This window comes from Bubalus kerabau, chromosome 10, assembly GCF_029407905.1.
Source record: "Bubalus kerabau isolate K-KA32 ecotype Philippines breed swamp buffalo chromosome 10, PCC_UOA_SB_1v2, whole genome shotgun sequence".
In the NCBI taxonomy this organism is placed as follows: Eukaryota; Metazoa; Chordata; class Mammalia; order Artiodactyla; family Bovidae; genus Bubalus; species Bubalus kerabau.
The window spans coordinates 70,168,513-70,194,318 of record NC_073633.1 but is presented as its reverse complement, the minus strand read 5'-3'; the positions used below and the strand labels follow the sequence as shown (position 1 = coordinate 70,194,318).

Here is a 25,806-nt window from a genome sequence, read left to right as displayed (position 1 = left end):
AACACTGGAGTGGGTTGCCATTTCCTTCTCCAATGCATGAAAGTGAAAAGTGAAAGTGAAGTCGCTCAGTCGTGTCCGACTCTTAGCGACCCCATGGACTGCGGCCTACCAGGCTCCTCCGGCAAGAGTACTGGAGTGGGGTGCCATTGCCTTCTCCGTTTCTGCCCTAAGGGTTTCTTTATTCTGCTCCAGGATGGGGTAGGTACTGGCAGAAGAGCCATTCATGTGGCTAGTTCACCATGGCTGGCCCAGACATTGTCTCTGAGCTTGCCAGCACCCACTGAATAAGGGAACCCCTCCAAGGCCACCTGCCGCGGCTAGAGACCTCTTTCCCTGCTCAGCGGCACTTTTCCTGACAGAAGGCCTCTCAGGGCAGGTGGTGTGGGGCTTCTGAGCCTGGTCAGGAGGTTCAGGGGGAGGCGTGGGGGCTTCTAGAGAAGGTGAGCTGGGCACAAAGTGGGAAGCAGTGTAGCAGGACACTGCAGGAATCTGCAGGGAGCCAGAGGTCACCTGACTTGCTCCAAGACATCAGTTACTCCCAGCTTTTCTCTGAGCAGTGGAAGGGTTGAGCACCTGTGCCCACATGAGTCTCCTATGGAGTGAGATGGCAGTGAGGAGACATGCGCTCATCACCTAACGTCTTTGGGCCTGTTTTCTAATCTGCAAAATAACTGAATGCCCTCCAAGTCTACTTCAGGATAGGGCAACCTCTCTGAGCTAATTTCTGAAGCAGGACTCAATTTCAAGTCATCCTTTCCACTGTCCCCACAGAATTATTGAATTTGTCTGATCACAGATCCTCGATTTTGATAAATTCAACCACTGGGTTAGAAAATCCAAATTCCCCTGCTTCACACCGCGCTTGGGAGCTGCAGGTGTCGGTGGCGGGTTGGGGGGTGGGGGGTGGGGGCGGTTCTCAGGCTGCTTTCTCAGGGCAGCCGTCCCCAGGGTGTTAGTTCAGCCCGTCCTCAGGAGTTTCTGCCCAGCTGGCCCATGGGAGCGGGAGGGCGGGCCTGCAGTGGTTTGACAGCAGCTCCGCCTGGGGGCCCAGTGGTATCCTGAGGCGGGTTGCCGCTGCGGGGCCACCAGGGACATGGAAGGTTTGGCCCGGCTCTTGGAGGTGCGGCCAGCAGGCGGCGCACGCGGACGACCCCGTCGGGCGCCGCAGCCGCGAGCGAAATCCCGCCCGGGACCGGCCGCCTGCAGGTCTCGGGACCCGACCCAGCGACCCGGGCCGGGTGAGGCGCGGCAGGCCCTCGCTTCCTCTGGAAAGGAAACGCGGTCTGCCGCGCCAGCTTTCCCGCCTCCGCCGGCGCGCGGCTTCCGCGTGGCAGGGCCGCCCTGCTCCCTTCCGCCTGGCGCGCTGCCTCTTTGTCTCTCCGCGGCTCCCCTCCTCCCAGACAAATGGCTGTTGGCAGGAAATTAGACGCGCTCTCAGGGAGCTGCGCTTGTCCGGGCGGCGGGGAGGGGGCGCCGCGCGGCCAGCCGGATCCGGGTGCCCACCCCGCCCCCGCCCCCCCCCCCGCCGGGGCGGGGATGGGGGCTCCGGGGGATGTTTTGACATCTCGTCAAAGGAAGGAACTTGATGCCTTGATGCTTCGAAACTGCTTTTCACAGACGCCCCGTGCCTGCTGCTCCAGAGCTGATTATAAACAGAATCTGTGCTCGCTCCGCTCCCTCCCCCGTCGGCCCGGAGGGCGGCGGCGGCGGCGGCGCTGGAGGCGCGGACGCGGCTGTGCCTGGCAGGACAGAGTTTATTTATTGCCTCTGGCCCAGAGCCGGGGCGGCCCGGAGCCTGCACAAGTTCCCGGCGGCCGAGCCCTTCCCCTCTTTCCCCACCCCCAATGCCGTCTCCATCCCAGGGGTCGGTCTACCCGAAGCCCTGCAGCAGACTCTGGGTGAACCCCCGCTGGTGGTTTGGAAGTGGAGGCGGAGAGATGGCCAGGGTGCCCCGTTGGCCCGCGTCCAGCTCCATCCGGCATTCACCTTTCCACCCCAGGGGAAGAGGATGTCGGGGAAAGGGATCGCCACCTCTGCCCGAGGGGAAGAAAGGGGCTGGAGCTATCGATCTTAAACCCCTCGGAAGACCAGTGATTCTGACGTCTCCTTCCTCCAGGGGCTATCCTTTCTCCCCAGGGAGTCTTCAAGCCTCAGCTCCCGACCACCTCTAACTCCAAGGTCCCTGTAGCCCTTCCCCTTAAGAATAAATTAAGGACTATCACAGCTTCCACTGATTCCTGGAAGAGGGGAAGAAAGGTTGGAGAGGTCGCTCAGGGCTGGGTCCAGATCTGTCACAAGGCCCGGGCCTCACCCCTACAGAGTCCGGATGGCCACGGGGTAGAGCAGGGACATGTGCTCCGCGCCCTTGATGGGCAGCTTGCGGCTGGCGTAGTGGTGCACGATTTCAGGGACGCTGCTGAAGGGCGGGCTGTTCTGGCCTAGCACGTACTTGTGTTCCTTGGTCCGGGACAGCTTCATGTGCATGAAACCCTGACTGCTCCTGGGAAGAGGAGGGGAGACCCTGTTGAGCCAGGGCCCTCTCCAGTCCCTGTACCCACCCCTCCCACCCTTGCTCCCCCCACCCCCGACCCTGGCAGTGGTTCTTCCAAGGCCGCTGAGATGGAGGGCAGTCCAGAAAGCGGGGAGGAGATGGAGGGGATTTTGTGAGTAGGCGGCAGCAGGCATTGGCTTTGTGGTGAGGGCACTGGGTGTGCCAAGAATGTGTGTGTGGTGAGTGTACAGGGTGTGTGCAGGTGGAAACAAGGTATCAGCACCACCCCCCAATCCTGGGATCCAGTCTCTCCCACCCCCGCCCCCAGCCAGGGCCAGTTTATCCTCCCCCTCCTTGAGCTGTGGGGGAGAACACCTGTGTAGGGGAAGATCCTGGTGACACCCTTGGCAGGACAGTGGGTGGCCAGATGCAACAACCAAGTGAATCTTGGTTGGGATTCTCTCGTGCAATGATTTGGGGAGGGGGTGAGCTGCTTTGGACATCCCTCCAAATCTGGGAACACCCAACTGCCTGGTCCTGAGGATATCCCTTCACCCTCCTGCTAACTGGGCCTTGGGCCAATCTCCCAACCCCCCCTCATCTATCCAGCTCTTCTGCCTGGGATGACATCATCACTAGGCTGCCTCTCCATTCCCTCCCTCAGAGAGGACATGCTCCACTGCCTCTCCCATCTCCCCACCACAATCCAGGAAATCAGCATTAGTGCCCAGCCCTGCCCACAAGACGAAGGCCATGCTGCTGAGCTCTGGCCAGCTCCCAGCAAGAACGTCTGTTCAAACTACCACCAGCCTGCTCAGCCAGGCCCCAGCTCTAAAATGCACACACAAGCAACAGAGAAACAATCCTTGAAGAGCCCTGAAGCCTGAGGACTTGCTTCTGCTGGTCTGAGCCCCTGGAGGGGACACGGGCAAGGCTCAGAAGCTGGTGAGAGGCAGGGCTGGCAAGGGGGCTGCTCTTTGTGAGGCCCCACCCTTGAGTTGAGGCTGGCAAACCACTTGTTTCCCATCTACGTACAAAGAAGGCTCTGCCTGGACGCATTGCACTAGGCCTACAGTGAGAAAGCACGGAGAATGGGGAAACTAAAGAGGAAAGGGATGGGAAGAAAAAGGCAGGCCCTTAAATCCATCCTTCCCTTCCCGCTTAGGGTGGAGTGCCCTCAAGCCTGGGTTTGTGTCAGGGTGTGGGGCCATCTTTCATCTGCAGGTCTGAGATAAGGCTGAATTGACAGTGAGCATGCAGGCCCCAGAGAATAGAGCAAAGGGCCTAAGAAAAGTTACAGCCCCTGGGGCAATGGAGAGGGGAAGCAGTGAGTAGTCACCCTCCTCTGTCCTTCCTATGCCCAAAGCCCAGCACATGGCTGTGGGCAGCAGCGTGGGCCCTGTGCTCTCACCGTTAGGGGACAACCCCCTCCCCACAGTGCACTTGGGGGGATTACCTCTCCTGAAAACTGTCCTTATAGCTTCTCCCTGAGGGACAGGTCTGGCCAAAAAGAGCAACAAGTGGTCAAAGAACTGAGTTGGCAGCTGAGAGCTCAGCCTCCGTGTGGTTAACTGACCTCCTGGGACAAAGTCCCAAGCATCCATTAGGACACAGCAGAGCCTTTGCCTGACCCTCTGGGAACCAGGGTGGGACTTGCTGGCCCACAGCGTAAGGGCTGGCAGGCTTTTGGAGGAAGCTGTTTAATTACCAGTGAAAGCCCTTCCATTACAGAGACAAGAGAAACTATAATTGTATTTCAGAGAAGCCATTTATATGCAAACGAGACTCTGGCAGACAGATGCTGGCAGGCCCAGATGAGCCTGGGCTGGAGCAGTGTCCAGGCCGCCCCCCCTCCTTCACTCCTCGGGATAAGGCAGGGCCCAGACTCTACTCTGTTTGGGAGCCAGACCCCGTTGTCTTTCCTTGCTTTGGACCATACCAGCCTTGACCGGGGTGGAACTGTGTAATGGAACAGTGAGGTTCGTGGAGTCAGCCTGAGTGGGGTTCAGAGCCTGCTTTGGGCACTTTATTTGCTGTTGGCCTTGAGCAAATCACGTACCTCTTTGAATCTGGTTTCTTTTTCTATAAAAAGAGATTGATCTTGCAGGTGGCAGTTGGTTTGGAGATGGTGTTATATGCTGCTTGGCACCTAGTAGATGCTCTAGGAATCATGACTACGATTTTTAAAGCAATACATATTTCTGAAGTGATGTAGATCAAATTTTTGACAAATAAATTTTTCCTGAATGTTCTTTTGTTTTCATAACTTGCAGGCCCCCTGAGCATAAAACCTGGAAGAACCCTAAGAGATAGCCATTGGACATATTTGGCAAATGCAGAAAGTCCAGAGAGGTTAAGTGATTTGCCTAAGGTCACACAGGTAGTTTTACTAAAAACCAAGAATGAAATTCAGGTTATCTGACTTTAGTTTGGCATTTTTTCCCATTATCTTTTAGTGAAGTTGAATAATTATCCTCAAATGTGTGTGTTTAATACTCCCAAATTTCCATATATTGGATGTTTGAAGTGCGGTATACCTGTACTCTAATGCCCCCTAGGAAATATGGTAGGAAGTGGTACAGGTGGCCCGCTAATGATGGGACATGTGAATGGACACAGCGCTCTGACAGGCTGCCATGTGGGGTTCTATTAGACAGAACTCCTGGGCACCAAGGAGACTAGCAACCCTGCCGGTAGAACCTGGGAGGCAGATGCTGGTCTATGTAAAATATCTGTGCCCAGAGTGGAAGGCTGAGGAGGAGGAGGTGCCCTGACTCCTCTGCCACTTTCAGGACCCTTTAAAGCTCAGTTGTCAGCCGCCATCCCCAGACCTTCTGCCCACCTCCTCAGAGTGAACAAGAACAGCTCTGTGTCCAACATTCCACTTTCTTCCCAGGACCCAGCCTCTATCTCACCATGTTGAGTTCCACAGGCAAAGATCCCATCTCTTCCCTTGTACTTCTAGAACATCTTGGACTTTCATTAATAATGATGACACTGATAATTTATTAAGCACTCAGCACTATGCTAAGTGCTTAATAAATCCTTCCCTATAAGGCAGATATGTTATTGCCCCTGAGGCCCACAGAGGTTAAGGGGCTCCAGGTCACAGAGCTAGAAAGGGACAGAACACTTCTAAGCTGGATTCAATACCTTAACTGTTTTCCCCAAAGGACTCCAAGCTCCTCGAGAGCAAGTCAAGCCTCAGTCAAGCCTCAGGTGCCCGGGCTTGGCCCAGAGTCAGCACGTGTTCACAGGGGATGAAGTTCTCTCCAGCCTGGGAGAGAAACTGGAGACTCCTCCCGTCCTGCTGGTAGTCCTCACACTGATTCCCCTTGGACTCATCCTGACAGGCTCATCTTGTCTAGAGCCCCCAGCCAGCAGGCCCCACTCACTTGAGGGACAGGGAGAAGTCGTTCTTGCTGGTCTCACTGTTGCGCACCAGATAGCTGGCCTCTTTGCACAGCCGGAGCAGGTTCTCGGCATCTGTTCGGCTGATGGCCCCGTGATACCAGCTGAGGACAAGAGAAAGAAAGGGGGGCATCTCTGCTGGGTCCCTGGCTGTCCAGGCCCACCCATTCTGAGTGTTCCCAGCAGGCAAGTCAGTGCCGGGAAGGGAGGGGAGGGTCCCCAACTGGACACAGACACTCACACCTGGTTTTCCAGAGGCAGTGCTGGGTCTGTCCACTCCCCCAGGGGGCTGCTGGGCTCCATGCTTAGGGGCTTGGCTGACTTGGGGTTCCCTGCAGAGAGTCGGGGAGGGAGGCGCCCCTTCTCCTCCCGGCCAGGTGACAGGCAGCTCTTCTCAGATCCTTCAAACTGGGCTGTGGGGAACATACCAGTCACAGACTCTGAGGACCTTAGAGGTAGAGCCCTATAGCCTAGCCAGTGCTCCATCCCCATTTCCACCCAAAAGGGAACAAAGGAATGTTCTGCAAGGGTGGGGCCTGCTCATAAGCCTGACTAGCTCAAGGGACAGTATCGTCAGTTCCTTGGTGGGGGCGGGGCTCAGCTCTCCTGTGTACACAGGGCCTTTCGGTCCCCATTCTGTGGCAGGAGAGGGGAGAGAAATGACATGAGAAACCACTTAAACCTCTCCCTCTGGAGGAGATGACTGCCTTCCCTCTCCCATCCCCCTCAGGGTGGCTTCAGCGCTGATAATGTTGTTTCTTTCTCCTCCTCAGAGTTCATTACCGTTCTCCAAATCACCCTGCCAAGCCATTCTGTAGAAATGACTTATCGATCCGAGAACAATTATCTGATTTCCCTTGGTGCCATCCTGACAGGCCAACCCTGCCCAAAGCCCAAAGCCGCCAGCCTGCCCCCGCCCCCAAGGTCGCTGCCCATAGGCTCCCCCACTCCCACCCCCCTGCCCCCTGCCCCCGACAGAAGCCCAGCAGAGGCAGCGGTGCCCTCACAGACCCCAGAGCCCTTCCAAGACCCTGGGCAGCCTGCCCAGGGAGGGCTGAAGCCAGTGGCCCACACGGGTAAAGCCAGCATGCACAGGTGACAGAGACCCTCCCTCAGCCTGTATTTACAAAATGCCCACTCACACACAGGCACAAATATACAAACAAGTGCTCATGCCTGTGTGTGTATGCACAGCCGCAAGCCCACCCCTGGCTGCCCATTGTGCATAAAACTGAACATAGATGAAGGGTTCAGTGTCTTCTTTCTCCCCATTTGGGCTCTTTTTCTCTCTGAGTACCACTTTCAAGCCCTCCAGTCACCAGGTGCAAAATCAGATCTCTCCTTTAAGGAGTCAGGTCCTTCCTGTGCTAGTATCACCTAGCCTCAGGGTTATTTGTGCTGCTGAAGGATCCAGTTAGGCAGAGCTCTGCCCCAAAAGGTAAATTTAGAAGAGTGGATTTACCTGGCTTGGTGGGAAAGATATCTGGAAGGGGCCTCTCTCAGGAGGCACCTCCCTTGTGCTTTGGGGAGGGAGGACCGTGTCCTTTGTCCCTTTCCTCTCCCTCCAGGACCAGAGGCATTCCTCCTGGGCTCTCTGAACTCCACCCCACCTCTCAGCTCCTCCCACCCAATCCCACGGGGCCTACGGGCTGGCCCTCGCCAGAAGCCCCCACGGGACCCACCGCTGCCATCCTCCTGGCTGGGCTCGGGGATGGGGGAGGCTGGACCGGAGATGTCCCTGTCCCCGGTGGGCAGGGAGGGGCTGCTGTCCAGCTGTCCCACGGGCGGAGGCCAAGGTAGGTCTTTGATGACCTTAATGTCAACTGGAGCCAGGAGCAGCCGGGAGAAGAGAGACAGACAGAGACAGAGACAGAGAGAGGCAGAGATTGAGACACCGAAACCAGAGCCAGGACATAGGACAGCCTGGAAAGGAAAAGGAACAGAGGCAGGGGCGGCTTCTGGGGGAAGAAGAGGACTCTCAGGGGACTGGGTGGAGCCACACTGACTGCTCCAGTGGGAGGCTCCAGTGATAATCAGCAGAACACAGGGCCTTGCTCTGCCAGCCCCACAGGTCCCTTTTGATGTCTCTCGAGCCTCCAGGGCCCAAAGGGACTGGGCAGGGAGGAAAAGTGGGACAAAGGGCTGTCCACACCACCCAGTACCATACCCAGGCACCCCCACAGCCTCCTGGCACCTCCCACCTTGCCTCTCTTCTCCCTTTCACCTGAAGCCCGGGAACTCATGGGTAGCAAGACCCAGACAGTCTGGCCGCAGGGTGTCAGGAAAGCTCAGACACGGGGGCAGATATTTTATTGAAATTTACCCCCCACACTCTCAATCCTGAGCCTTGACAATTAGCAGAGCCATGCCACTGGCGGCTGTAGGACTGCTAACGAGGTTTCCTAATGACGAGCATAGATTTTCCCATTAAGCAATCCAAACAGTATTGATTCTCCAAGGAGACTCCTGGAGATAAATGGCCCATCCTCAACGGTGCATGCTTTACAGGAAACAAATGAGAAAGCTGTGGTTTCTCAGTCTGACTGCCAGGGTTGGCGGGACAGAGCGGAGAGTCGAGTCCAGCTCCAGGATGAGCCCCTTGCCCAGGGAGGGTTGAGGAGGACACAGGAGCAGGAATAAGGTCTAATGGCACTAAGTCCTTGATGTTCTCACTGAATCAAGGATCCAGGCTCTTGCATCACCCACGCACACCCTCTGTGCTTTGTTTTGTTAAATGTAAGTCTTTAACACAGGCCACACGTTTAAGCATTTTGTTTGGAATTTCTTTACTTTTAAGTCTACCCTGCCTCCTAAAAGATGGGGGCCTGAGAGGTGGTGATGCACGAAGTCATCCCCTGACGCTGCACACAGTTCGTGTTCACAGTGCCCAACTCATCACCTCTGTCCCCAGGGCCCAGTCCTCCCATTCCCTTGAGCCTGGAAAGCTGCTCCGAGGCCCCAGCAGAGCTGCCCTCTCCACCCAGGACTCACCTGCAAAGGCTTTGGAAATCCGCTCCTTCTTCCACTCCCAGGGCTGGTCATACTCCTCAGGGGGCCTCTCATCATCCTCTGGCAGGCGGGACTCCCGGGGCCAGGGGGCCCCCTCACCCTCTGGGGTGGCCCCCTCCTCCTCTGGCTCATAGGGTGTGTCATACAGAGGCAGGGGCTGAGCTGCTGTCTCCTTGGAGCCCCGGATCTCTGCCAGGGCAAGGCAGGAGGGGAGGTGTGAGCGGTCCTGGCTGCCTGGCTTAGCTCCCCTGGCAGGCAGCACCCTCCAGCTATAAGACTTCAGAGAGGAGGCTGCTGACTCTGCAGGGAGACCAGAGGCCCCTCAAAACACCCCTGGGGTTCCAACAGCATGGGACCCCATGGAGGCAGGGGCAGAGAAGCACCAAAGGAAAGACTGAAAAGAGATCCTGTGATGGCCAGCAAGGGGTGGGTTGCTGAGGCTTACTCATTTCAGAAACTGAGGCAGAGTCCATTTCCTCCTTGCTACCCAGATCCACTTATTTCTTTGAGCCCCAAGTTTTGTCATCTCACAGTCAGAAAATCCTTCTTTGTTGTTCAGGCACTGCTGACCTCCTCCTCCTTGAAACTGTCCCCTTGGATGAGTCAATTTCATGGACTGTCTGCCTCTCTGATCACCCCCATTCAGTCTCTTTCCCTGGATCCCTCTCTTGGTCTCTGTTCTCATACGGCCAAGTCTTATTCATTTCTCCCTGCCCTCACTCTTCAGTCTCATGGCACCCTTTGCATCTGTATGTTTCCAACTGCCATAAAGATATTTCCTTTTGGTGTTTCAAACTCACTGCTTTCTTCCAAAGTTCTAGTCTTTTCTGTGATCCTCTTTTAGGGATCATTGACCCCAATGAAATTTTGATAAAAATTATGGAGCTACTCCCCCAGAAAAATGTGCAAATTTTCTCATACAATTCCAGGGCACTCCTAGACCTCCCAGGTATCCACACCCCTCTGATCTAAAGACAGTAGCCACCCTCTCATTTTCTCCACTGCTGGCGATTACACTGTTCTCCTTGGTCCTGGCCCCTCTTCTTTCTCTGAATCCCACATGTTCAGTGCCAACACCTGCTGACTCCCCGCTTTCAACTCTCTATGACCCCTTTCCCTCTGACACTTTATCTTGACCTCCATTCCACAGGGCCAGGTCTCCTCATCTAGATTACTGCTAGGGTGAACCTCCATTCTACAGGCTCATGTTTCATGGTCTCCATGGAATAACACTCCCTGCTTCTCTCTGCCCCTTCACCCACCTCACCCAGGGAGGGAGAGCAGCTTATCTGATCGGACAGTGGATGCTTCCTTTCTTTCCCACATCTGTCTACTTGCAGAGACAGAACATTCTGGTTCTTTCTCCTCCTGCCCCCGTGCAGGGGCCTACAGCTGTCCTGTGTTGCCCAAGCCTGAGTGGGCAAGTTTAATTATGTGGTGAAGTATTAAGAAGCCCATTGTAGTGACATAGCTAAGTAATGTTCTCCAATCAACTTTATCAGTAATAAAGTTGACATTGTTATCTCCATCTGTCTGTTTCCTTAATCCTATTTCTCAGTTATTTCCAAGCCCAGAGGGGAAGAAAGAAGTGTTAATTATTGGTCTCTTAAAGCCTCAACAATTTCCACAATAGCCTAATAACTCATCTTCCTGATGCCCAGTTCTTCTAGCCTGTTCTGTACACCAAAGCCTCAGTAATCCTCTTAAAATGCCATATTCATCCTGTTTCTTTCTTGTTTAAGAATACAGAATGGCTCCCCTCCCCACTTTGGAGCAAGTCCAAATGTCTCATTCGAGCCTTTGCGATCCTTTACTGCCCCTCTTAGCTCTTAGCTAGGCTTAGCCTTATGCCTAGCACTAAGATTATTTGCCCCTGAACAAACCTTCCTTTCACCCTGCCCTGGGGCCTTGGCTTACACTGATCCACCACATCCTCCCCTGTTGGTCCCTTTTCCTGTATGCTTTCTTGACCTCTGTTCCCCAGGGCCAGGTCTTATTCATTTCTCCCTGCCCTCACTCCCTGAACTATGTACCCACTTCTGTGCACTGCATCTGCATGTCTAGTTATGTGTTTTCAGTCGCCACAAAGGTGTTCACTTCAACATCCCATCGTTTCGACCCCATCACCTTCCCTAAAGCTAGTGATTCTCTTCTTGGGATCAGTGACCCCCAGCCCAGCCCACTAGCCTGCCCTTCCTGACTATCCCAAATGTTTCTACTGTCTGACCTTTGGTTGTATGGCCTTCTCCAGTACCTTAGGTCTTAGGCTCCATAAGTCCCAGCTCCTCCAAAATGACTATCTTGAAGGCAATGGCCACCACCCTCCCCAAGGACCCAGCAAAGGCTTTCTCCCTATTTTTCTCGGGACCAAGGAATCAGTCCTTAGACTTGTGGGTCCCAGAGCCTGTTCTGTGAATACTCAGGCCTCAGGGAGTGTCCCCAACCCTGCTCCCACCCCCAACTCCATCACTTACCAGCCATCATCTTTTGTGCCTCATAGGGTTCCATGTAGCCGTCATTTTCAGGGACCTTCTCTGGGGCTCCTGCAGTGCCTATTGGGCCTTCGCCAGTCTCCTGAACATCAAAAGGGTCCGCATAGTCTTCTAGAATTGCTAACTGTGGGAAGAGAATGAGGGGAACAGGCTTCAGACATCTGAGAGACAGCTCTGCCTCTCCCCGGTTGCTCTGTCCATGGGAACAAGAGTCCTGGCTGCCCAGGAGCTTGGATGGGGACAAGCTCTGGCTCTTCTTTTGTGGGGTCCCCCACTAGGCTGCCCACAGAATGGGCCATCTTCCTTTTCTCTTAATTGTGTGCCTTTGGGCCATCCCCTAGGCAAGATGGCCGGGATAAGGCTCTGGGCCTTATTTGCCTCAGAGTCCAGGCAGGACCAGATGACCAAACAGAAGGAATTAATTCAGAAACCTGCTTATAAAGATGTTGGGAGTGTCCTAAGAATAAGCAGGGAACAGAAAACAATGAGGCGATTAGCTTGGTTCATGTCTACCATTGCACTCCCAGATGCTGAAAATATTTGCTGACCATCAAGGAAGGAAGGGCTGAACACTGACTTTATGTCACAGTTCACTGGTTTATCCTCACAGCCCTTCAAAAATGCCATATGGGAATTATTATCCCCATTTTTAGGAAATGGAGGCTAAGGAGAGGTAGGGAACAACATACCCAAGTCTGTTCCAGGTAAGCGGAGGAACCAGGATTGGAACCTGTGCCCTTTGTGCAAAATCATGCTGCCAACCTGCTACCACGGGCATCTTGGCTGTCCTGGGAGAGAGACCACCTTAGGACAGCCCTGAGAAAACCAGGATTTGGGCTCTGCAGAACCCCTCTGGGCTCTTGGAGGGCAGGGACAGGACAGCCCTGGCCTTGGCCCTCCATACTCAGGCTGCCCCCTTTCTCTCACACAAGTGGCTCGTGGCCACCCCTCTGTTCCTGCTTCCAGTCAAGGCAGAGGGAACCACAAACCACACACCCTGCGGAAGAGCTTAAGGTGCTGGGGCGGGGCTCATTGAGGACAATAGAGCCTTTCTCCAAGCTGGGCACAGGCTGGGTGGAGGGGGACCCGCTGAGGCAGACAGAGAGCCTAGTCCGCCCCGTGCCAACAGCCCTGGGGGATCAGTGCACACCAGGATGCCGGGCATTGACAAGAGGTAGCTGTGAGGCCTGTGGCCTAGGGGAGGGGCTGCTCCTGCCTCTCCCCTATTCTTCTAGACTTTCCTTCTGGTCCAGATCAACTCTGGGAGTCAGCTGGGCAGGGAGGCTGTGGGGATGACCACCCTGGCCTGAGTAATAGGATCTGAGACCCCTAGCAAGGCAGAATGAAGAAAGAAAACTTCCCACCTCAGATACCCCTTTTTGCAGGTTCCAAGTGACTTAGCAGCAGCAACAGCAGCACTCCTACAGGCCCCTCCAGGGGTCTTTGATATGCATCCCAACAGCTCCTAGCTGAACTCTCATCCTTCAGTTCTTCAGCTCCCACTTGTTTCACCTCGTTCCAGTCAAGACCGCCAGCTCCTTTATCTCTATTGTATCTCTGCATGCCCCTAAGGCCACATCTCAGATCATCCTATCACCTCCACCAGCTCATCCTGTAACCTGAGCTCTTTGTCATTTTTGTCTCTCCAGCTCCAATAAGCACCTGGTCCACAGAAGGCACTAGAAAAATGTTCTCTCTCCCTCCCTGAAGTTTCCGGTCACTTCATTACCTGAAAGCTCTATAATCTCTTTTTTATCTCTAAGGCTTTCCAATTACCTGGATCAGCTTATTTCTCTTTAGAAAGCCTTCCAGTCAGGCTCCCCCCAGGTCTGGTTAGGGGCTCTGTGCTGCGCTATCATCACATTGTGTAGTATATACTTGTCTTCTTATCTGTCTTCTTGCTGACTGTGAACTTCCTGAGGGCAGGAATCATGTTTACTGCTAAATTCCCAATGCCTAAAGTGCTCAGTAATTCTGTGTTGAATCAGTTCATATAAACAGGAAGGAAGAAAGGACAAAGGAAGCGCTTTTCCTTGTTCATTCAGAAGAGGAAGCATGAATCTGGGTGAGGAGTCAGAAGGTATGAGTCCCCAGAAGCTGCTCTGGGAGCAGAAGCACCTGGCCCAAGCCCCAGGCCCTTCCTCCCCAACTCCACGGAGCACCCCATGCCCTGGCTTTCCAAGCTCAGTCAGAGCTGCAGGCCGGCCCTTCCCACCAGAGCCTGGGCCAGGTGCTGTGACCCCTCCCAGGCTGGTGTGGGCCTCCACAGCACCAGCCCGCAGGGCCCACGGGCATCCAGGTGGCAGCTTTGTGGGCAGCTCAATGGCTCCTCTGTTCCATTCCTGGCTCTACACCTGCTCCAGGAAGCCTCGGCCCTCACCCTAGGCGGGGGTGCCCAGAAAAGCCACCTACAGGACAGGGATCAGGAACAGCAGCAGAGATGCCTGCTGGGAAATTGGCAGGACAAGCACCTGCCTGGACATGGGGGACCCCCATCAGAGACCAGACCTGCTTTCCCAGTGGCTTCCAGGTCACGTGAGAAGGCAAACCATTCAGGTGTAGGAAAGCTGCCTCTGCCTGCTTCTGACACCTTTGCTCCACCACGACTTACTTTATGGGCCCTCTACCCGACTCTGATGTGCTCACTCTAGTATATGTATCGGCCTGGTACACAGTAGCTGCTCAGTGCGCATTCTGGATGCTCAAAAGGCCTCTTGCTCCCCAGACTCCATCTTCTGGAGAGACACGAAGTCTCAGTCCCCCATTCATCCTAACTGACTGACCAGTAGGGGCTGTGGGAGCAGTCAAGTCAGAAGAATGGATATTTGATGGGGATCAAAGCTTTTGGCTCAAGGGCAGAAGGAAGGAACGGACAGGGAAGGCACCTAAAACACGTGGCTGATATTTAGGCAAACCCTATGGTAGTTGGAACGCCTAAAATGCTGAAATATTTCCAAACTAATAGGTGAGTAGCTGCTCCCCAGAGGGCCCCCTGCCAACCAGGTCTCCTTCCCCTCCTGCCATCTGGCAGGGTGGCTCCAAGACCCTGCTCTTGAGCCTGTTCAGTTGGGCAGTGTCCCTCCCAAAGTAGCTGTTTGGCTCTGCCTTTCCTTCCTGCCCAGGCCTCTCCTGAGGGAGCTGGCAGGCCCACCATGTGGTTCCACCCTCCCACTCTGCAGCTGGACCCTGCTAGGAGTTCCTGAGCCAATCCATGGGGTTCTTAAGGCCAGGGGAGCAAGGGGGACACATGTCACAGGATTTGGGCTCTGTAAGGTCTCCAAAGTCTACCACTGTCCCTTTCCTCTATTTCTTTCATTTACATTTAATGTCTGGAAGCTTCTGGTCTTTTCATCTGTGGAATGGGGTTGGTATTAGTATCTGTCTCACAGGATTGGGTAGAGGACAATGAATACAAAAGTCTTTGGCCCAGAGGCTGGCATGGAGTCAGTGCTCCATCAGTCTTAGCACTGATGATAATCTCTTGTATACAGGCATTGGGGCCCCAGAGTCCAGGCTTGTCCAGGGTGCACAGTTTGCAGCAGTGGAGACAAGAAAGTCAGAGACCCAGGTCCCCTGACTCTCAGTGCCTTGCCATAGATTTTCCAGAAGAATTGGGAAATGTAGCATCTTCCCTCCTCTACTTGTAGATATAAAATACACCTTAGCATGTTAAAGGCTATGAGAAGTCCTACAGTCAAAAGAATAAACTAATTTTGTCTAATTCAGCATTTCTCCAAACTATTTTAACCATGAAATCCTTTTACCACTGAAAATCTGTCAGTTTCGGAAATGGTGTACTACTGATATCTACCTTCCCGAAGATCAAACTTTTTGCACTTTCTGTTCCCACTTACCGGAATGCCCTTCCTAATATTATCTGCCAGGGAAATGCCCTTACATGAAGCAAATTTGTTATTATCCTTTTCTAACCACAAAGCAATGCCATGCCTGTAAAACATTCAAACATCACAGACATGTACTAACTAACCCTTGCTACGAACCTTTGTAAGACTCTTGAAAGGTCTGTCTGAGGCCACTTTGGGATTCAGGGGCAAGTGCTGGCCTTCAGCATTCAGGAAATTGTGAACTCAGCATAGAATGCAATCCTCATTCCTTCTTTAAGAGTCTCCTTCCCCTTGTTCATTAGCAACTGCTTAGTGACACTTCCTCTCTCTGCAGGGGTCCTCGAGGCAGGTGCAAAGGTCCCACAACGCTGGCAGTCAGTCTGGAATCAGGCTGCCCCAGTGGGAACTTCAGCTTTCCTAACTAGCTGTGAAACCAAGTAAGTGTGACTCAACATTCCTGATCTCCCTATTTGTAATGCTGGAATAATAACAGACCAGACTTGTCCTTATAGGGTTGTTGTGAGGATCAACTGTCTAATATACGCGAGCTGCTTCAAACAGTGCTAGATATGAGGTAGAGGCTCAGTAAACGTCCATGATTACATTGTTAGATATGAAAAGAACAAATTTCGGGATCCTTCATGAGCTCACAGTGACACACACACAAAACAAGCTCCAAAAGAGAGAAGAAGCACCTTGAGGTGCTATGAAGCACCACTGGGCCCCAGGCTCTGGAAGCATGACAGGCTCACTGTATGCAGGGTCTGGGCCCCTTCTCCGCTCTCCTATCATACCACACTGGTTCTCCAAGGCAGCTGGTGTTGGCTCCAGGTACCCCTCCAAGCCCCGACCCTAGCCAGCTGCTCCCATTCCGGTCACAGGCTCTTGCCTGTTCCTGGCTCCCAAAGGGAAAGCACCAGGGCTGCAATGTCACTGAGTCACTGGCCAACAAGCCACAGGTGTCTTCCAGAGGAGGGAGTGTCACAGCGTGAGAAGGCGGTAGTGAAGAGAGTGGACAGGCCTGCCACACCATCCCACAGTCACCGCGGGCCTCGGCCCTCCTCGACGCACCAATGGCAGGGGGACCAACAGCAGCACAGATGACCAGCCTGGGCCACAAAGGGTTCAGAGGTCTAACCAGTCCACAGAGGACCCTTGACCCAGACCCTTCTCTTTTCCTCCATCACTGGGACACGAGGACAGGTGTAAGATAAACAGATCAGACCTCCAGATTCTGTGCAAGTCATAAGAAGGAAAATTAAAGCAAACAAACCCAAAAAAGGCAAGACCTCAGCCTCCCAGGCGGTGCCTGGGCCAGTGTCATTTAACGATACTCAAACACTCCATAAACACTGGCCAAGGGAGGGCCCCTACCTGCCCCCCTAACCCCAGGGCAGGCATAGCTTGTTCACCTTTGGCAGCCGGAATGTATCCTTCACTTCCTTCCTCCTGCCTATCTGTTCACTCATTTCCAAATTGGGCCTGGAGGATCCAAGTCCACATGAAAACCATCTATGAGGTATAGCATCTGTTTTTCAAAGTTCTTAATATTTTGGGCCCTGTGAACACCAATAAGAATCCAAGAGCTGTGAGCCTTTTTGCAGAAAAATGCTCACTCACCCAAATATCTGCGCACTATTTCTGGAGGTTCGTGAACCCTAGAGGCCCATCTGTGAGCTAGGGACAAGAATCTTAGTTTCAGTTCATACAAGGTGCCTGTCTCTCATCACTTCTCTCTCTTTGCTCTCACTCTCACGCATTCTCTATCTCTGTCCATCTCTCTCACACGTATCTTGGCATGATGGGGGCAAAGGACACATTGTGCAGATGGTCAGAGGCAACTCAAAGCTTCATCCAGTCAGGGCCCCTCTCCCAACCCCAGCCCCCTTTGCTAATTAGATCAGGTTTTTCCTGTTGAAGGTCTGAGAAAAGGGAGCAAAGCAAGGGAAGGCACAGCTCTCTAGCCCCTCTGCCAGAGCACAGCCTGATGGCCAGACAGGGCCCAGCACCAAGAGGGAGCCTTCCTGCAGCCAGATGGCGAGGCCCCGCCTGCCTGGTGCAGGGTGCGGCTCCTGCTGCTCCCACACCTGCCCTGCCAGGCCTGCCCAGATGGCCACCCGTGCACCCCTGCCAACTGCAGCCATGGGTCTCGGGGTGGGCCAGCAGCCAGAGCCCTGCATGGGTAAAAGGCTAATGGTCTTGAGCCCCCAGGCCTCTCAGGGTCCTGTCTGAAGGCCTATTCTCTCCTGACCCTACATCCACTGGGCTCATTCCTCTTCAATCTCTCTGGCTCATCACAGAAGCATTTCCACCCATTGCATCAAACCTCATGATCCAGCCTCTCAGAGGGTTCTGACCCACCCAGTACCAGCTGCTAGGCTGCAGGAGAGAAATGAGCCAGCCCAAAGCAAAACCTGGGGCCCAGCTTCATCACGCCTCAGGAAGTAACCCAAAAGCAACAAGCCAAGGGGACCTGCAGGGCTAAGAGTGGGGGAAACGGAGATTAAGGAGAAAGCAGCCACACAGAACAGAAATACTGGCTGAGCAGGGGCTCAGGGGGCCAGGCCGGCTCACTATCTAGAAGCCACAACTCTGTGCAGGCTCTGCAGGCATGGGCTGACACCTGGGTTTAGGGTAAGGGGCTCAGGTGTGCAGTCTGGGCTCTTCCTAAGAAGATCCAAACTGTTCCTGAGGGGGTGGAGCTGCTCTCTAGGAATGGTGGGGCTGGGGATGCGGGCAGCCCCAGGTCAGCATCCCTGCCCTGGGGCCAGCTCAGATAGCTTCCTGGGTCTTTCTCACACACCCACTAAACCACTGAGTGCTCCATTTCATTTCTGTCCCCACAGCCGACAAAGGAGTCAGACACTGCTTAGCCCACAAGGTCTGAGCAGCCCACAGATCACAGAGCCGACTAGGAGAAGGATGGATGCCCTCGGTGAGAAGAGGCTGTGGGTTTCCGCATGGTTGTGTGGGCACAGCCCCTTCCTTGGGGGTCTCTGTGAGAATATGGACATGGGGAGTTTTAGTTAGGGGAAATGCTCACCCTCAGGTCACCATGGCAATGGACAGTCACAACTCAGGACTTATTTATGCACCACCCCTCTTTATGCCAAATTCTGTGTTAGGCACTTGTGAGACATAATATGAAGACATGGTCCTTGTCCCGGAGGAGCCCACGGCTTGGTGGGCAGCCTGTTATGCCATCCCAAGAGGATGCAGAGAGGAGGAGGGCCAGGGACAGTCCAAGCCCACATGCCCATAGGCAATGGTCAGGGAGGAGGAGACTAACTGGTCAATAGTAAGAACAAAGCCACTGCCACCACCACCATCATCAACAGGGAAAATTAGGAAGAGGAGGAGCCTAAGGACACGTGGGGACAGGCCAGCTGCCTTCTGCAGGCAAAGGGCCTGCAGAATGGGCAGGATGGGCAGCCGTGCCCCATGGCAGGAACTCAGGGAAAAATAACTCACATTCCTGAGGCTTTTCTCTGACCCCGACACATCTCTCTTACCCAGGAAATTGGGCAGAACAGCATCACACTTTCAGCTGAAAACCTCAATACTGCAGCCAATGGATTCAGACAGCAACTTTGCTCTCCAATCAAAGAAAACAGTGTTCTCTGCTGAGGAGAGGGGAGTAAGCCCCAGAGCAAGCTCCCAGAGGACAGTGAAGAGGGACAACAGAGCCAGGGCCACCCACAGAGTCACCTTCCTAGAATTTAGGGCCACAGGGGCCTGAGGATGGCTTTCAGCTCTCAGGTCACACTGGGGTTGGGCAGGGGGTGGTTTCTCTACCTGGGGCTTTGAGCCACAATGGGCATTCTCAAGAATGGTGAGAACCCTAAGCTTGAAGATCCATGAAAAGCTCTAGCCATCCTTAGAATGGACACCAGGAGGAGGAGGCCAAGAAGAGAGAAGGAGTGGGCTCAGTTGCTTAGTCCCTTCTGGGCAACAGGTTCTGAGCACTGACTGTGCCCACGTTGTTGTTTAGTTGCTAAGTCGTGTCTGACTATGACCCCATGGACTGCAGCCTGCCAGGCTCCTCTGTCCATGGGATTTCCCAGGCAAGAATACTGGAGTGGGTTGCCATTTCCTTCTCCAGGGGATGTTCCTGACCCAGGGATCAAACCTGAGTCTCCTGCATTAGCAGATGGATTCTTTACCACTGAGCCACCAGGAAAGCCCGACTGTCCCCATACCTGAGGAGATAGGGAAGGAGAGCAGGAGTGGCCCTGCCTGTACCTCAGTGGTCAGCATCCTTGGTGAAGAGATGCATACTGCTGGTTCTGGCTTGCTAAGAACAAGTCTACCCTGCTCAACAGTCCACCCGTCTCCAGCACCATGGGTTAAGGCAAAAGCCAGCTTTTGCTGTGTCCGGGAGAAAACCAGTCTTCACCTCCTTCCTGGCGCTTTAGCACCTGCAAAGATGCTAACAGGAGGTGGGAAGGAGCTTTGCGCTCACTCTGCCCTGGGGGGAGGGGTCAGAGATCAAAAGGCAGTGAGCTGCTGCTCCCGGAGAGTTGAAAGGCCATAAGCTGGGGAAAAGCGGGGCTCAAATCCCGTTAGAAAAAGGCTCCCTGATTAGGCTCCGGGGGCTGCGATGAGGAGAGCAGAACCTGGGAGGGGGAGGGTCACTAGTTCCGGGGCGATAATAAGGGAAAGAGGCAGAGTTTGGGGCGCACGTCCCAAATTAGTAGGTCGAGAATCTGAACAAAGGTGGATGAAGCCTTCGAGCCGCGGGGTCAGAGACTAAGATCGTGTCCGCCAGGAACCGTGACACCGAGGGGCCCGGCCCCGGTCAGGCCACCTTTGTCCCTCTCGAAAGCCTCAGACCTCCGACCACCTCTCCTTCTGGCCGCCCCCTGCCCGGCGTGGCACTCACCCTGTCGCTGCTGGCGGGGTGTCCAGAGATTCGTTCCTCAGGCGGAGGAGCTGGGGGCCCAGGGGTCTCGACCCGAATAAGGCGGTGGGGGGGCGAGCCGTGGCGCGGCGGGGGCGTGGGGCCGGGGGCGGCGGGGGTGGCTAGGGCAGCGGTGCCGGACGGCCCCCCGGAGTAGGGGTCTTCGAAGTCACGCTCCCTCTGCAGCCGGTAAGCAGCCAAAATGTCCGGGGGAGGTGCGGGGGGTGCGGCTGGGGAAGGTGCAGGGGGGCGGTAGTCCGGCTCGGGGGGCGCCGGCTTGCCCCCACCTCCGCCGCCGCCGCCGCCCCCCCCGCGGAAGCCCAGATGCTCCCGGAGCCACTTGGCCACTCCGCCGCTGCCGCCCCCTCCTGGTCCCGCTCCTGCACCCCCGGCGCCGCGGCGTGATCCTGCCGGGCCGCCCCCCGCGCTCCCCTGCGCCCGCGGGCCGGGGCCGGAGCCGGCCGGAGGAGCTCCGCTCAGTAACATGGGGCCGGCTAGACTGAGCTAGGGGAGAGAGGTGGCCGGGCGGGGGGCGGGGAGGGGGCGGAGCTCCGCCGGGCGGCGAGAGGGGGCGGGGCTCGTCGGTAACAAGGGAGAGGCGGGGTTCCGCTACCTAAAGGGGTCTACCTCCCCCCACTCCCCGCCCCACGGAGAGGAGGGGTACGGGCTTCCAGCCTGTGTGCTCGCCGAAGACGCGAAGTGGCGACCCCAGGGCAGGGCATCTGACTCCTGAGGATGGACTGAGGATAAATCCTCCACGTGTCGCCACGCCTGTCCCTGCAGGGGCTCACCTGCCCACGTCTGTTCCCCGCCCCCTCCCCCCCGCTCCCCGACCTCCCACCTAGCGCGACCCCGAGAGGGGAGTCCTTAGACCCCTGGATTCCTGGCCTTCCGGCTCCTTCTGCCCCTCCCCAAGGCCACTCCTAACTGGGAAATATTATCCTAGGAGGAAAAGCTGGGGTTGGGGGCAGGCAGAGGGGAAGCCGAGATGGGGGCTGCTCGGTAGGACCAGTCTGTAACTACCGGGTTTCGGCGTGCTGCTATGGGAGCCCCACCTACCTCCTCCCATCCAACCGCTCTCACTGCACATACTCTAACCCACTCCAGGCGGACATCTCACATCACAGACAATCAGCTCCCTAGAGGCACCCACTTCTCCCGAGTGGCTTCCACACACGCCCTCCTCACAGGCAAACAGCTCTTGCACAAACGCCTCCCACCCCTGAGCTCACCCACTCTGAGCAGGTCGACCCGGCCCTGATGGCAGAGAGCGCAAACACGCAGAAATCCTTTCATGTCCCGGGTTTCCTTGTCCGTCAGATTAGTGACAGAATAGAAACAGACAAGTCAATAAATCAAGTCTAGAAACAGTTCCAGTGTTGTCTATCACAAACCCCTTAATCCCCAGAGGCTCAGATGCTCAAGCGATAGGCATTTTTGTCTTAGAAATAAAGCCAATTTCTCCCCAGAAATATTGTAGCCCTGAGGCCGGACTCCAACACTTGGTTTTGACTGTTGGAAAGACAGCAGCTTCACTTCATCAGCATCCATCCCTCTGACACCACCTCAATGTCTCCCTCTCTCTTAGGCTCATATCTGCTTTGTGAGGGAGCAAAGAGCCACCTGAGGCCCCAAAGGGAAGGAAGCTCAAAACTGGAGTAGAGTAAGATGTGATGGCAAAACTGAGAATCTCCTAGGATTCCCAGGGCCTCAGGTCTCAAAATATTTGCTGAGTTTCTGCTTTGTGCATATTCTAGTTGGTGTTACAGGGCTGTGCTTCTCAAACTATAAAATGAACACAAATCTCCTGGGGAATTTGTTAAACTGAAGTTTCTGTAGGTCTAGCTGGGATGGAATTTTGGTGGAATTCTAACAGGCTTCCAAGTGATACAAATGCAGCTGGTCCTCCCACCACTCTTTGAGCGGCAGGACTGAAGGAGATAATTGAAATGTCTGATATTGTGTATGGTTTCATGAGGTATAATAGAGAAAATATCATGCACATCATAAAAATATGCGGCTTCAAATATGACTAATGGACTTCCCAGGTGGTCCAGGGGCTAAGACTCTGTGCTCCCAAAGCAGGCGGTCTGGGTTCCATCCCTGGTCAGGACTGGATCCCAGATTCCACATGGAACAATTAAAGATTCCATATGCTGCAGCTGAAAGATCCTACATGCCACAATGAAGATTGAAGATTCTGCAACTAAGACTCAGTGCAACCTAATAAATAGATATTTGCTTAAAATTGACTAACAAAGCAAAGATATAAATAAATATCTTTATTTATTATAAAGATAATAAATTCTAGAAGAATGATCCAGTAGATTCATATTGGAGGGTCTCCTCAATCACCAGGTGTTTAACAGTAATTGTGGGCTCGAGACACATCTCAGGATCAAAGGCAAGACTCTCCTTTTGCCACTGATTCTTATCTTCCTTATATCTGCAAAGGGCATGATGACTGTCCTGTGAGCATTAAGGGAAATCATGGACATGGAATGATGGAAATGATGGAACAGGCTTTTAAAACTGTAAAGTGCTTACAGTGGTAGGTGTCATATGAAGCCACCTATGTTTAAGAAATATGGAACTAAGCTGCTGACAGCACAGAGGAATGGAATCAAATAAGGTCTGCACAAAAGTTGTCAGGCTTCACGCAGGGAGTAGACCTGAACTGGGTAGGGTGTGGGTAGATGAAGCAAAGGAGCAAATGGTCATTGCAAGCTAAGAGGTCAGCATGGGTTGAGTGAACCAGCATACCATTAAGAAGGGGTGAATTCATAGTGAGGAAGATTAGGAAGTAAAATCACATGAGGATGGGGGAGGATATCATAAGGATAGTTTAAATGATAATTAGAGAGCTCTAATACTTTATGTACACCGTGAACTTACTTTTGTCTTAAACTTTTGTTAATGCACTTTCAGAATCAGGCATTGTTGAGCACCTCATGGGGCCAGATAGCTTGCTAGGAACCAAGGATACAGAGGTGAGGCCCTCAAGACTTGGGTGGAGTTTGCCAGATCCAAAGTCTTGTACTTAAGCATGTTTAGCATTGCACCATAGACTCAGGATTCTGAAGGTGATCTGGGTGTTCTCATCACTCAGTGCAAAGCCTGTCGTGTGGCAAGAGCTTAACAAATGTTGAAATGAATAAAGATCATTTCTCTTGTTATTTTTATATAGCTATAATTGTGGTATACACAATTTTGTATCCTTATTTTTTTCACTGAACATTGCATAATTTCCCCATTTTTATTATGAAAGCTTTATTTTCTTCCAGGTTTTTGTTTTTTTTTTTAATTTCAAACTTACAGAATAATTCAAAGAAAGTACAGGGGAAATCTGTATACCCTTCACCTAGATTCACTACTTTTTAACATTTTGCCACATTTGTTCTATCCCTTCAGCCTTTTCCCCCCCCTTAATGATTTGATGCAAGTTTCAGTTGTCATGATGCTTCAGCTCTAAATACTTTAGCAGCCATTCCCTAAGAATAAGGAATTCTTCTATGGGGCCACAAACCATTATCATTAATAGCATTGTCTGTTATACAGTCCATATTAATTTTTTTCCATCCCTCCCCGCCAAATGTCATTTACTTGGGTTTCCCAGGTGGCTCAGTGGTAAAGAATCAGTCTGTCATTGCAGGAGATGCAGAGATGTGGGTTTGATTCCTGGGTCAGGAAGATCCTCTGGATGAGGATAGGGCAAGCACTCCAGCACTGTTGCCTGGAGATTCCCATGGACAGAAGAGTCTGGCAGGCTACAGTCTATAGGATCACAAAGAGTCAGACTTGATTGAGCAACTGTGACATACATACTGCTAAGTTGCTTCAGTCATGTCCGACTCTGTGCGACCCCATAGACAGCAGCCTACCAGGCTCCCCCGTCCCTGGGATTCTCCAGGCAAGAACACTGGAGTGGGTTGCCATTTCCTTCTCCAATGCATGAAAGTGAAAAGTGAAAGTGAAGTCGCTCAGTCGTGTCCAACTCTTAGCAACCCATGGACTGCAGCCTACCAGGCTCCTCCACCCATGGGATTTTCCAGGCAAGAGTACTGGAGTGGGGTGCCATTGCCTTCTCCAACACATACATACATATATACATTTGGGATTTTTTCCGTCCTGATTCAGGATTTACCAAGGTTCCCCTGTTGCACTGTTTGCTTCTTTACTCTCTTTAAAATCTTGAAATATTTCCCATTTTTTTTCTTGCTAGTTTGTTTTTCATGACATTGCTCATTTTGAAATGTCCAAGGCAATTGTCATGTAGAATGTTTCACATTTTGGATTTTTCCATAGTTTCCTCATGATTAGATTCAGGCTTGACATTTTTTTTTTAAAAAAGACCACTACATTTGAGATGATGTGGACTTTCCAGTGTGTTACACTGGCAGGCCAGTCAATAGTGCTCATTGTCCTTTATTGGCAATGTTAGACTTGATCACTTGGTTAAGCTGGAGTCCATCAGATCTCTCCATTTCACAATTTACAGTAAGTTGTGGTGTGATAACCTAAGACTATTAGCTCCCAACATGTTTTACCCAGTGGTCTTAGCTTCCATTGATGATCTATGCTTACATTTGTTATTACACTGGGGATTGCAAAAGGTGACTCTAATTCTGTCATTCTGCATTTGTTATCTGGCATTCTTCTGTAAAGAGAGAGTTTCTTCTCCCCCCACCCCTCCACCCAATCCCTGTGGTCTTAAAAAAATTTTTTTTTAAATTTAATATGTATAATCCATTACCATCATTTTTTTAATGCTCAAAACTGTCCTAAATTGGGCCAGTAAGAGCCCTTTCAAGAGGCTTCTGGATTCTGTTGACTTGGTCTTGCCAGTCTTTAAACACTTACTTGCTTTCTCACAGAAGATATTCCAGACACAACTTGTACTTACCAGTCTGCAATGCTTGTACTTGTAATCAATTTCTTTAAAGGGTTGGAGATGGCAGTTAAAAGTTGACTTTGTACTTTAAAAATGGCTATTTAATATCTCATCAAATGAACATACTTTAGTTTATCACTTTATTTGTTGAGCATTTAGGCTATTTCCATTCTCCTCCCTTCTAAATAACTGTAACAAACATCTTTATGTGGATAAATTTTCCAAGTTTAGGATAATTTCCTTTGGCAAGATTCCCAAAAGTGGAGTTATTGGGGCAAAGAGTGTATATTTTTTTCTGACTCTTGTTACACGTTATCTGTTTGCTCTCACAGAAGGTTTTAAAAGTCATCGACTTTTATGTGTTAAGACCAGTGACTTCTCATTTCTCTTTCTCCTGTCTGCTGACCTCCTCTATGCGTAAAACCCTCTTCTTCCAAACTTTTCTTGAAATGATGCTGCTCTCTTTTCTCTCAAGACAAATCCTCTCTTCCTCCCTTAACTTGGTAAGTTTGCACATGTCCCAAAGCCTAGTCCTTAGTGCTCACTTCCCTTGCTGGGTACTGCATGGGATGTCCTTACTTCTATTTGCTTGCCTTTGAATGCCCAGTCCCATTCTGAACTCTCATTCCTTCTGGTTTTGTCTTCTTCTAAGTCTGGCCCTTGCCTTTGGTCTCCAGCCTTGCCTTGTGTTCATCTCTGTCCACAACCTTGAGAAGACAAACATATCCCAAATATATGACTTCTGTTCTTAGATATTCTGCATGTAG

The 25,806-nt window shown here is 52.7% G+C and overlaps 1 protein-coding gene across 7 annotated transcripts; it reads right to left on the bottom strand.

Moving 5' to 3' along the window:
* Nucleotides 1-1,736: 1,736 nt before the first annotated feature.
* Nucleotides 1,737-21,399, bottom strand: SHF (Src homology 2 domain containing F). Of its 7 annotated transcripts, XM_055538075.1 has the most exons (8): nt 12,768-12,942; nt 12,093-12,191; nt 11,386-11,527; nt 8,894-9,100; nt 7,585-7,725; nt 6,144-6,315; nt 5,887-6,006; nt 1,737-2,500 (listed from the first exon to the last, which is right to left on the bottom strand). In XM_055538075.1, the coding sequence occupies exons 3-8, from the start codon at nt 11,417-11,419 to the stop codon at nt 2,314-2,316; spliced, it is 861 nt and encodes a 286-aa protein (XP_055394050.1). In that variant the 5' UTR covers nt 11,420-11,527; nt 12,093-12,191; nt 12,768-12,942; the 3' UTR covers nt 1,737-2,313. The 7 variants fall into 7 exon arrangements, with proteins under 7 accessions (XP_055394050.1, XP_055394051.1, XP_055394044.1 ...); XM_055538076.1 differs by lacking the exons at nt 12,093-12,191; nt 12,768-12,942 and adding an exon at nt 21,381-21,399; XM_055538069.1 differs by lacking the exons at nt 12,093-12,191; nt 12,768-12,942 and adding an exon at nt 20,131-20,634.
* Between the last annotated feature and the right edge of the window lie 4,407 nt (nt 21,400-25,806).

What these genes read in the sequence shown, in the direction of transcription:
- SHF (XM_055538069.1), bottom strand. Translation starts at nt 20,634, where the DNA reads ATGTTACTGAGCGGAGCTCCTCCGGCCGGCTCCGGCCCCGGCCCGCGG. An exon ending in ACCCCGCCAGCAGCGACAGG is followed by an intron (nt 11,528 to 20,130) that starts GTGAGTGCCACG and finishes CTCTTCCCACAG; the next exon opens with TTAGCAATTCTAGAAGACTA. An exon ending in GATTTCCAAAGCCTTTGCAG is followed by an intron (nt 7,726 to 8,893) that starts GTGAGTCCTGGG and finishes TCCTGGCTCCAG; the next exon opens with TTGACATTAAGGTCATCAAA.